This window comes from Mytilus californianus, unplaced genomic scaffold, assembly GCF_021869535.1.
Source record: "Mytilus californianus isolate M0D057914Y unplaced genomic scaffold, xbMytCali1.0.p SCAF_8, whole genome shotgun sequence".
Lineage (NCBI taxonomy): Eukaryota > Metazoa > Mollusca > Bivalvia > Mytilida > Mytilidae > Mytilus > Mytilus californianus.
This window is the reverse complement of record NW_026262734.1, coordinates 91,207,888-91,220,211: the sequence shown is the minus strand read 5'-3', so window position 1 is coordinate 91,220,211 and position 12,324 is coordinate 91,207,888. Positions and strand designations below refer to the sequence as shown.

The following is a 12,324-nucleotide window of genomic DNA, read 5'->3' as shown; positions in this document are numbered from 1 at the left end:
AAATTGGTAGTTTGAATTTACTAAATATTTCGCAGGAGATAGACCTGCTGGTCAATCCTACCCCTATGTTCTATTTTAGCAGCAATGGCCATGTTTGTTGATGGATCAATTCCTTGAATATAATTTTTTTTAACTAGATACCCTAAGGAACATTAAGATGAAGTTTGGTATCACTTGGCCAAGTAGTTTCAGAGATAAAGATTTTTTTTAAAGTTTACAACAACAGACAGACATAATCCCCATTCTTTTCTGATTTAAATGGCCATTGTCCAAATGTCTGTGCCCTTATCACTGGGGTTGATAGTTTGAATCTGGGTATCTCTTCATTTTTATCTGTTGTTTCTTAGTGTTCTTGAGCAAATTCAAAATCTCTGACTTTATTGACTTTTGTGTAAGGTCAGAAACACAGAACAGGAAAATCTCTAAATACTAAAAAAGCCTCTTTTCTTTGACCGTGCCTCAGACAAAAACAAGTCCAATTATAGAACAGAGTGTCCCCCTTGTTGCACATATTTTACCTGTCTGACAGCAATAATTTTGAGAAAAAAAAATCTTTAAACTTTAAATATCTTACAAGAAAAGTTGGCATGAGATCACTTGCTGGTATAAACCCAAGATATAAATTTAATAAAAATCCTATAAGAAATGCAGTTGTGAGAGTGCTTACAATGCAAATTTCCATATAATTAATTCTGATATAAACCTTTGATATAAATTTTTAGAAATATCTGGCAAGAATTGTACACTTTTCTATAGAATTTACATTTCTAGTAGACATAACTCCTGTAAAAATAATTGATGAAAGTAAATCATACCAATTTGTTTGCTCTATCTAACATGTCTAAAGTGCATTTCAGGATTAATCTTTATAAAAAAAGGTATGAGGTAAAGATAAAAACATGCAGACCTAGGGATACTTATCAGAATGCTGAAAGTAATAAAAGATCAGTTTACCATACAACAACAACACTGAATTTTTAATATTTTTATTACAAAGACAACAAGATTTTATAAAATACACCTAAAAATATATATATTGACTAGAAAAAAAATTAAAACAAGATGCTCTGATGAGCTTGCACTGACAGATCAACCCATGTAGATTCATGCACATATAGAATTTTTTGTATTTGCTTTTGTAATTTTCTCCTATACCATTTAAGTGATTTTAACATATGTCATATAAACCTTATGAAATCATTGATCACAAAAAATCAAATATTACAGGTTGAAGAAGTTCAATCAAAATTGAAATTAATTCTATTAATTTTGTAGAAACAAATTTTTTTCAGTGAAGAGTTTTAAAATTCATAATATATTGTCATGAAAGATCAGATGCTCAATAACACATTTGTAAGATATTGAAGTCTCTTATGTTAAATGGATAGTAAAATCCTTTCTGGTAAAAAATTCACTGCTACATATAAAGAATATTGTTAACCATATCAATGTACATTTAGGGAGCTTCCATTTGATTTTTAGGGGAGGGCTAGGATGAAAAATTTTGTCCTGCATGTTTTTTTAGTTGTAATCTCTGCCCTGCCTTTTTTCTTTTTTTTTAATAGTTTATAAGTTTATCCTGACTTTTTTACATAAATTGTCCTCCTGCCCTTTTTTTTTTTTTTTGCCAAGTTGCTCATCTTGCCTTTTTTTTTTACTCAAAACTCCTGTCCTACCTTTTTTTCAATTTTCATCCTAGCCCCCCCCCCCCCCCCCCCCCCCCCCCCCATAAAAATCAAATGGTAGCTCCCTTACTATTCTCAGATTGCTATGGCATCTGACAGTCTTTTTTAGGATTTACTGGTGCCGTAATCCCATATCAAGTCCTAAACAAGAATGTGTCCATAGTACATGGATGCCCCACTCACACTATCATTTTCTATGTTCAGTAGACCGTAAAATTGGGGTAAAAACTCTAATTAGACATTAAAATTAGAAAGATCATATCATAGGGAACATGTGTACTAAGTTTCAAGTTGATTGGACTTCAACTTCATCAAAAACTATCTTGACCAAAAACTTCAACCTGAAGCGGGACAGACAGACGAACGGACGGACGGACACACAGACCAAAAAACATAATACCCCTCTACTATCGTAGGTGGGGCATAAAAACGCCATCAGAGCAAAATTGCACTAACTATTACTTGCCAGCAAACATGGCAAAATTTTAAAAGATTACTGTAAAATCTGACATAATTGCAATGTTTTTATTAATGCAAAAAATACTGTAAATTCAGAAATTATTGCGATGTTTTTATTATTGCGAAAAATGCGACGGGTTATAATCGCAATGATTCAAACTCGCATTTTGAAATTTTTTATATGAATTAAACAGGATTTTTCTCAATATCGCAAAAATTAAAATCGCATTTAAGTCTAAAATGACAAAATCACAATAATAAATGCACGCAATAATTTCTGAATTTACAGTAGACAGCATCAAGTTTGCAATAATAAAAACTTGCATTCATAATTTTATTATTGCTGATTTTCCTTCACAAAATTTTTGCAATCACATTAATTTGATCTGACATCTTCATGATCTTACAAGTAAATAATGATTCACAATAATAAATGCAAGCATTAATTTCCAAATTACAGTATTTTGGTGCAAAATTCATGCCTCCATCAAGGTTAATTCAAAATTATTTGTGGGGTTATTATATACAATAAGCCCTTTGTTTAGGAAAATAAAACTTTATGTATTTGTATTTGTTACACTAATGATGCTTCATGTCATTATTTATCTATGAGCTAGTTTTGGTAAAGACTTGTTGAGAATCAATTAAATAAAAAAATTGACTAGTAAAAAAAATGTAAAATACATAAAAAAAAAATTAACAAAAACATGTATAAAAAACAAACAACAATTATAATAACAGTAATTAAACATTTCACATGTAAAATAAATATAAAAAAATATCACAAACAGTAAAATAAACAACAAAGTGTTTTCCCATAGAATTTGTTTCAAAGATTTGGTGATCGACTGAAAGGATGATGGTCATGAAAAATATATATATATGCATAATGTAATACATGTGTGTGTACCAGTTTTGAAGAAAGTGTATTGAACATATCATTAACATTACAATCCTGTGTTCGAAAAAAAACACTGACCGGAAAACTAAAAACAAGCTCACTTTCAAAATCATCCAATAAAGAAAGACTGACTTCAAGAAGAAAGAGATCGGAAACAACACATTAGTCCACAAAACACCACACTGAAAACTAATGGCTGACAACATTAACTGTATTAAAAACCAAGACAGAACTTACCGGTAATGCAGAAAAGTTGTACAATACCACCATTGGTCTCTAGGCAATGGATTTAAACATAGAATTAAATTATATGTTTACAAAGATACAGTAGAAGGCAGGGATTACTCTATATAAGTGATGGGGCATGACCAGAAAGTTTTTTGCAATTACTTTAGGCCTCAATAAATAAATCTTCTTCACTAGCTAAGGGTTACAATCCAGTCTGGAGGGGACTGATGTTTCCCCTGTGCTGGCAAAGATGCCAAAAATTAAAGTAACAGTGTATTTTCAATTACTTTTATGCATATGAAAATAAGGAGATGTGGTATGATTGCCTTTTGACACAACTATCCACCAAAGTTTAAACAGAACTTAAATCTAAAGAAATAAAACAAATGTGGTAATAAAAACCAACAGTAGACAGCTCTCTCACAAGCAAAAACACCATAACTGTACAATATAAGTGCATACACCACAAGCACGGGGACACATTCTACAGAATTCACACAGCAACCCTGTCATCCTTGAAAAAATAAGGAGATGTGGTATGAATGCCAATGAGACAACTATCCACAACAATTCAAACAAAACTTAAATTTAAAGACATAGGCATAGGATGTCGACAAACGTAATGATAAAAACTAACAGTTGACAGCTCTCTCACATTGTCTTAACCTACAATTTTTTTTTATCAAAGAATCTACCCTATTTGCGGATTAATAAAACAATGGTGTTTCTAGCTTCTTCAGTCAACAACCCTTGATTGCACAAATACTTTAAATGGCTTAGGATGAACAATTTCATCAAATTCAGACTCAAGTTTAAACACCTGTCCATTTTCTGCAGCTGTTATTGTAACTTGATGCATAATGTAAGTAAAGAACAGAAATATCTCTACATCAACAAGAGTCTCTCCTGGACAACTCCTCTTACCAGCACCAAATGGCATATACTGATCTGGTATGACAAGATTCTGTTTATCATCAAGGAATCTGAAAAATATTGAGTAAACAAGTGAATCTATGAGCTACTGCTCACTAATGATACCCTCGCCCGCTAAAAGTATACGGTAAACAGGAAGTTGTTGAGTGATGAATCTGAAAACGCATCACACGGTATAGCTGACTCATATAAACCCTGAAACCAAAGTTCAGAAATCCTTGTAATGAAGTTCCTGAGAAAAATGCGACAAAAATTATTCATGGGACGGACGGACGGATGGATGGACGGACGGACGGAGGGATGGAAGGACGGACGGACAGACAGAGGTAAAACAGTTTACCCCCACTTTTTTAAAGCGGGGTATATAAAAGCGGGGGTATAATAAATGTTTTTTTTTTATATAGCAGAAATAACAGATGAACAAAATTATTCTTTAAAGAGTCCTTCAACTATATATGGTTATAGACATTATTACATACCAGTAAAACAAAATTGCACACAGTGGGACAACATATTTTTATAAAAATAACATTCCAGTACTAATTTGAACCATTTTGCTACAATAAATAAATCAAAGCACCAAGGGCGCTATAGGCAGTTAATTAAAAAACCAAAGGCAAACTTGGCAGAAGTTCAGATGAATATTGTGGAAGAATTAGTGGAAATATTTATCTCAGGCATTATTCTAAGCTATTTCTGAAGTATCAAATAATGTTTGTACAGAAATGTGTACACTATCCAATCCTACCACTTTCAAAAGTTATTTCCAATTTATATTTTTAAAGATTCAATGTCTGAGATTATGCACATACACTGTCCCATGTTAGGGGAGAGTTTTGTGCCAGCTTACATGTTTAAGCCGCCACATTCTGCATGTACCTGTCCATAGTGAGGACCCACTAATTTGGTGATTGTTGCTGTATTTATTTTTTATAATTGTTTTGTACATAAATTAGGATGCTTCAGTTTTATTGTTTTACATTTGTCAATTCATGGTCGTTTATAGCTTACTATGCAGTATAGGTTTTGCTAATTGTTGCAGGCTGCATGGAGGAATATTCTTATCAGAATAATAATTTCGATAATGGTGTCCAACAGTGGGGTATATATGGTTTAATTCCACTATGTACTAGAGTTTAAATATGCCATATTAGCGGTTTTAGTTGGATCAGCTGGTGCCACTAGTACTATGCATAATTATCAAATCATACCTGAAACTATCTGAAGTGGTGTAATTTTCTTGTATATTATATTACAATAAATGCTTATGTTGTTAAAATGGCCTAGCAATGATGCAACATATGTTTTGGAAGGCTGTACGGTTGCCTATAATTGCTTACATCCACTTCATTTGAATTTTTGTGGATAGTTGTCTCATTGGCAATCATTCCATATCTTCTTATTTTTATAATAATTGTACATGTCTAATCTATAATAAGCTGTTCACACAGAGACATGTTTTGCCTATTTGTTTTGATAATGCAAATGTTACAATTAAACTAGAGGCTCTAAAGAGCCGGTGTTGCTCACCTTGGTCTATGTGTATATTAAACAAAGGACACAGATGGATTCATGACAAAATTGTGTTTTGGTGATGGTGATGTGTTAGTAGATCTTACTTTACTGAACATTCTTGCTGCTTACAATTATCTCTATCTATAATGAACTTGGCCCAGTAGTTACAGTGGAAAATATTTTGTAAAAATTTACAAAAATTTACAAAATTTATGAAAATTGTAAAAAATTTACTATAAAGGGCAATAACTCCTTAAGGGGTCAATTGATAATTTTGGTCATGTTTGACTTATTTGTAAATCTTACTTTGCTGTACATTATTGCTGTTTACAGTTTATCTCCATCTATAATAATATTCAAGATAATAACCAAAAGCTGCAAAATTTTCTTAAAATTACCAGTTCAGGGGCAGCAACCCAACAACGTGTTGCCTGATTGGTCTGAAAGTTTCAGGGCAGATAGACCTTGACCTAATGAACAATTTTATCCCGTCAGATTTGCTCTAAATGCTTTGGTTTCAGAGATATGAGCCAAACACTGCATTTTACCCTATGTACTATTTTTTAGCCATGTCGGCCATCTTGGTTCGGGGGCAGGGTCATCGGACACATTTTTTAAATTACATACCCTCATGATGATTGTGGACAAGTTTGGTTTAAATTTGTCTTAGTAGTTTCAGAGGAGAAGATTTTTGTAAAAGATTACAAAAATTAGAAAAATGGTTACAAATTGACTATAAAGGGCAATAACTCCTTAAGGGGTCAACTGACCATTTTTGTCATGTTAACTTATTTGTAGATCTTACTTTGCTGTACATTATTGCTGTTTACAGTTTATCTCTATCTATAATAATATTCAAGATAATAACCAAAAACAACAAAATTTCCTTAAAATTACCTATTCAGGGGCAGCAACCTAACAACGGGTTATCCGATTCATCTGAAAATTTCAGGGCAGATAGATCTTGACCTAATTTACAATTTTACCCCCATGTCAGATTTGATGTAAATGCTTTGGTTTGAGAGTTATAAGCCAAAATCTACATTTTTACCCTATGTTCTATTTTTAGCCATGGTGGCCATCTTGGTTGGTTGGCGGGATGGCCAGACACATTTTTTAAACTACATACCCTCATAATGATTGTGGCCAAGTTTGGTCAAATTTGGCCCAGTAGTTTCAGAGGAGAAGATTTTTGTAAAAGTTTACGGACGACGGACACCAAGTGATGAGAAAAGCTCACTTGGCCCGTTGGGCCAGGTGAGCTAAAAAGGAATACTTTAACATGTAAAATATATTCAAAGACAATGAACCATGACTGATGGTACAGGGCTGAACAAACTCCATGGAAATGAGATGTGCCAATGTTTATACAACTGCTTACCAAATACCATTGACTTTTCATAAGTCATTCCCTTTAAACAAACCTTAACACAAATTCAATTTCTAAGTCAATGAACCATAATGAGGAGGTGGGGTTAAATAATATCCATGGAAATGAACCTTTTAAATACCAATACGTTTGCATACCAAATAACTTTGACTTAAGATTACTGGTAATATTAAACTGACATCATCATAATAATCACAAACTAATACATGTAAACTAAGTAAAAGTTTCAAAGTCAATAGATCATGCTTATGACTGAGGGGTAAGGACCAAATATCCGCTATGGAAATGAGACATACTAATGCTTCTACACCTGCATGCCAATTATCATTGACCTACCACTATTGGTTTCCCTAATACTAACCTAATCAAAAGCTAATAAATGAATTTTCAAAGTAACATAAGGTTCCAAGTAAAAAGAGCATGATTGAGGGGGCGGGCCAAATAATCTCAATGGAAATTAGAAATGACAAAGTTTAAACAACTGCACACCAAAAAAAAACCCAGAAAAAAATGTATTTATAGATAAAATTACAGCCATTTTTTTGTCAAAATATGGTCCTCTAACTCCTAATTCTCCTGGATCCACACCTAATTGTATGTATTGTTAGAAATAGCTGAAACTTGCAAGTTGACGCAATAAGTATTGGATAAAGAAGTACGGACAAAGTTAAATTTCATGCAATTCTTAAATATTCAAACTAACCTGTGTGGGTCAAATCTCATTGGATTTTTCCAGTATCTTTTATCATGATGAATACTCCAAATGTTAAACATCATTATTGTATCTTCTGGTATATCAAAACCTGAAAATCATTTGTTAAATAAGAGATAAATATTGATTCTACTCTACAGTACTATATGATATTGCTATTGAAATGGTTGATTTGAATTTAAAATTTCAATGATATTGATGCTTTTAAATACATGCATTTGAAAATTTTGCTAGAATTGAAAAATGTAACGTAATTTCCCTTAGGAAAACTTTTTATTTACAATTTTTAAACAGCACTGAACAATCTGATGATGAACTTTAATGTTCTTTAATGTTCTTTTCTTATGATCTGTACAAAATATAATTGACGTTTTATTTTTTGTCATGATGCATGATTTCTTATTTTATGCTGACATATATAACAGCTTAACCAGAAAATAACAATGGAATTTGATATTATATTTAAATTCTGACCAATAAAACAATAAACAAGAGTAAAATTTTAGAGATCTTAACTATGCATAACCAAAAATGACGGGACTTTAACTACCGGTATGCTTAAACAAAAACATTCACAAAATAGGTTAAGCTTGAACATTAAGGCTGGAAACAGAACTATATTTTGTTGTGGCCTGAAAAGGATTACCTTGAAATACACAGTGCTTTGTTGTTCTGTGAGGCTGCAGGAAAGGGAATACAGTTACGATTCTCTGGACCTCTAAAATAACGGCCATTGTGTAAGGTAAATATGGCTGATTGACTAAGGATGGAAATCTCTCTCTGCCGACAACTTCATCTATTTCCTTCTGAACTAATTTTTGGCTATCTGGAAAAGCCACCATGTAACCAATGAGCCACTGTAGGATCGCTGGCACTGCTGAAAACCCTGACTCAAATATCTCCATTAGGAGGTACTCGATGTCATCACAATCAATAAGACCTCTATCCTCATCACTTTCTATAAACAAGAGCAAGTGATCTACTATGTCTCTGAGTCTATGAGGACTGTAAGTGTCTTTGTGATGATTGAGCATGTCTCTTTGAAATGCCATCTGAAATTCAGTTCTTTCAACTGTATTTTGAAAATCGTCTTTATAAAAAGAATGTAAAAATGGAAAGAAATTATTAGGACTAAAGACTTTCTTTGCATCTGATCGTGTTTTAAGTGATTTATAAACATCCTGTATGGCTTGGTCTTGTGTTTGATGGAAAACTAATGTCATCATAATATGCAAATGAGCAAATTGGAATGATTCTTTTGGGTCAAATTCTTCTTCTTGTTTAAGAAAATAACATAAGAGATTTACTGCCTCGGTAGTTATCTTTTCTTCAATGTTTGTATCTACGGAACAATAACTTCCGAGACAGTCTATGATGAATTTTTTCTTAATTGATGTTTTTTCGTCAAAATCTGCAGTTCCCAAACCTAAAATGAAACAACAATATAAATGTTCTATACTATATTGTATATATATTGTAAATTGTTGATGTAATATTATACAAAATGAATATGCCAATTAGAAAAGTTAACATTCATTGTTTTCGTTATTAACAAAACTTTGCAGTCTAGTTTCAATGATAAACAAATTTATGAAACATTTGTTGTGTTCTAAGCCTGAGACTACTAATTTTGAAATCATGAAACAAATCAATATCAAACTTTTTCAACAATTTGTGCGTTTATATATATATATATATATATATGTGTATACAAGTCATTCAGTTTGGTTTCTCTTAGTCCTCACTATAATGACAACAAATAAAAAACACATTTTTTTCTGTATTAAAGTTTAAACATGAATAAAAATAAAGGAAGAAAAAACAAGCAAGAAAGAAGAAAACTTAATTAATTTGAGAAATAAAATTTACATACATGTATATAATTGACTATTACCTTTTTGCCTGCAACCATGGAACAACCAATGAAAAGATGGTAGGTTTGGTCGGTCATCAAATGTGTCATCTGATTGGTTCAGACCATTTATCACACCATCCAATGAACAAACAAACACAATTCTGTTTTTACCAGCTTTAAGACTAAATATATCACCATATTTATTCTTCAAATTTGTTAATCGGATGTGGTGTCTTCCTTGGAATAAGATAGGATTTCCAATGATCGGCCATGGAAATGGCCCAGGTGGAAAACCATTATGTGTTTTTTTCCAAAGATATATTGCACTTAGAAAAAACAGGAAGAAAACCAGAAACAGCTGGTTTGTTTCCAGATTACTGAAAAATTTGACGTGAAACATTTTCATCAAATATTTAAAATTAATTTCATATCCTGTAACGTAATTTTTTCTGTTCTAATATCAGCTTATTGTTATTGGAATAACAATTCACTAGAACTACATTGTTGTAACAATAAGAGTAATGAGATACCAGTACATGAGGTCTTTAATTTGAAATCCTTTATACAAACAATATAATGCATCCCTCAAGACAGAATATGCTATCTGATCATAAAATGATCTTTCTGAAAAGAAAAAAAAAAAAAAAATGTTTATCAATTTAAGTGGCAGACCGGTATAAAAAATCAAATTAAATCAAATTTCTTCTTCCACACAAAGATGATAAACTATTAAAAAAAATACCTACTATAAAAAAAAGTGACTGGAAGTGAACATGTTATATTTGTTAAACTAAGATTCTTTCTATATCTTCATAGTGACATGTCATACACATGATACAGTAGAACCTCGATAATTTGAAGGACCCGACATAACTATTTGACCTATCATCCAATGTTCAAGTTATCTGAGGTCGCAAGTTGCATCATGCTTTCAACTTTGAATTAAGTTTGGCTGCAGTCAGCTTGGTAGATTTAGAGAAGATCATTGTAAAAGTTAATAGACAATATGGCCCCATGGGTACATCTGAAATGCCATCTTTAAAATAATTATATAAAAAATAAGGAGATGCGCCAATGGCAACGAGACAACTTATAAGCAACCAGAGTTCAAGTGATGTGGATGTTAGCAATTGCCAATTATAGATCACAATACTGCCTTCAAAAATGAGAAAAACCCATACCGTATAGATACCTTAAAAGGCCGCGCCCCAACATGATAAATGTGGTCAATTCAAACAAGAAAACAAATGGACTAATTTATAACTGTTCAATTTATCATGTTTCTAAAAAACAAATATGACAGACATGAACATGCAACAACCACTGAATTACAGGCTCATGACTTGGAATAGACATATAAAGAATGCTGCTGTGTTTAACAAGCTTGTGAGAGCTCAACCCTCATCCTAACCTAGGATAGAGGTGTAACAGCTTAACATAAAGAACAAACCAATACAATCAGTTGCAAATGACTTGTCTCAATAGATCGGTATGAACATGATGAAGCATAAAAATAACAACCAACATAAAAATAAAAGACACAAAGCCCCGATATAAGAGTATTCACAGTTACTGAAAGCTAGTTCAAAGCCAATTACATTGTAGAACTAATAAATTAATCATGTTCTCCCAGACTAAATGTCCTCTTCACATTCTGAATAGGCCACTGACTACATATCAATTAATCCCTTTTGGAGTTCTGTGGCTGGAGCTACATGTATTTTCTGGTTTGGCTGCCCACTAATTTTTCAGACTACTTTTTTGTGGATATGATAAGATATTGAGTGGGCAGTCAAATCAGAAAATAGCTCCGCTCTCAGAATCCCAAAAGGGACGAGATTGCTACACTGTAGCGAAATGTCCCCCACACTGTATAAATGAGGAATTAACTTGTGGGATAATAGTCAAAATATGGTAAAAGATCTAGACCAATAACTCTCACAAACATTGTCAAATCAAATTGATGGTACAATGTGGTCAACTTAACATGGTTGCAAACATTCCTACCAAGAATGAGAGTTGTCTGTCAAATTGTTTCAGAGAAGTTGTTTTAATAAGGTGATGCTATTAGTATTACAATACTCCAAAAAATAGCCAAAGTCCCATAACTCCCATAAAAATGGTCAGATCAAAGTGACAGTATAAAAGGGTCAACTTAACATGATGGCAAACAATACTACCAAGTGTGAGAGCTTTTCGTAAAACGATATCAGAGGAGTTGCATGGACAAGCTGTTAAATGGTCACAACACTAAAAAAAATAGTCAAAGTCCCATAACTCCTGTTAAATATGGTTGAATCAGAATGATAATACAATACGGTCAACTACATGTGTATACGTGATCATGATGATTGCGAACATCCTATTAAGTATGAAAGCTTTCAGTGAAACAGCCTCAGAGGAATTGCTTTTCCAAGTTAATTAAAGGTATTATTGTCACAATACCTCCCCAAAAAAGAAGGTCAAAATCCCATTTAACTCCCACAAAAATAGTCAAATCAAAATGGTAGAACATTATATGGCCAACTACATATGATGGAAAACAATCCTACCAAGTATGAGAACTTCTGTTAGACGCTCTCAGAGGAGTTGTACTCACAAGACGTCATTGTAAGAATACTAAAAAATAATGGCCAAACAACTCTT

The 12,324-nt window shown here is 32.4% G+C and overlaps 1 protein-coding gene across 1 annotated transcript; it reads right to left on the bottom strand.

Annotated features, from left to right (window-relative positions):
* Positions 1-1,712: 1,712 nt before the first annotated feature.
* LOC127712751 (cytochrome P450 2U1-like) lies at positions 1,713-10,289 on the bottom strand. The gene is made up of 4 exons (XM_052219362.1): positions 9,718-10,289; positions 8,470-9,249; positions 7,815-7,914; positions 1,713-4,256 (listed from the first exon to the last, which is right to left on the bottom strand). The coding sequence occupies exons 1-4, from the start codon at positions 10,082-10,084 to the stop codon at positions 4,010-4,012; spliced, it is 1,494 nt and encodes a 497-aa protein (XP_052075322.1). The 5' UTR covers positions 10,085-10,289; the 3' UTR covers positions 1,713-4,009.
* Positions 10,290-12,324: the final 2,035 nt, after the last annotated feature.

What these genes read in the sequence shown, in the direction of transcription:
- LOC127712751 (XM_052219362.1), bottom strand. Translation starts at nt 10,084, where the DNA reads ATGAAAATGTTTCACGTCAAATTTTTCAGTAATCTGGAAACAAACCAG. An exon ending in CCATGGTTGCAGGCAAAAAG is followed by an intron (nt 9,250 to 9,717) that starts GTAATAGTCAAT and finishes GTTTCATTTTAG; the next exon opens with GTTTGGGAACTGCAGATTTT. An exon ending in AAAGCACTGTGTATTTCAAG is followed by an intron (nt 7,915 to 8,469) that starts GTAATCCTTTTC and finishes AATGATTTTCAG; the next exon opens with GTTTTGATATACCAGAAGAT.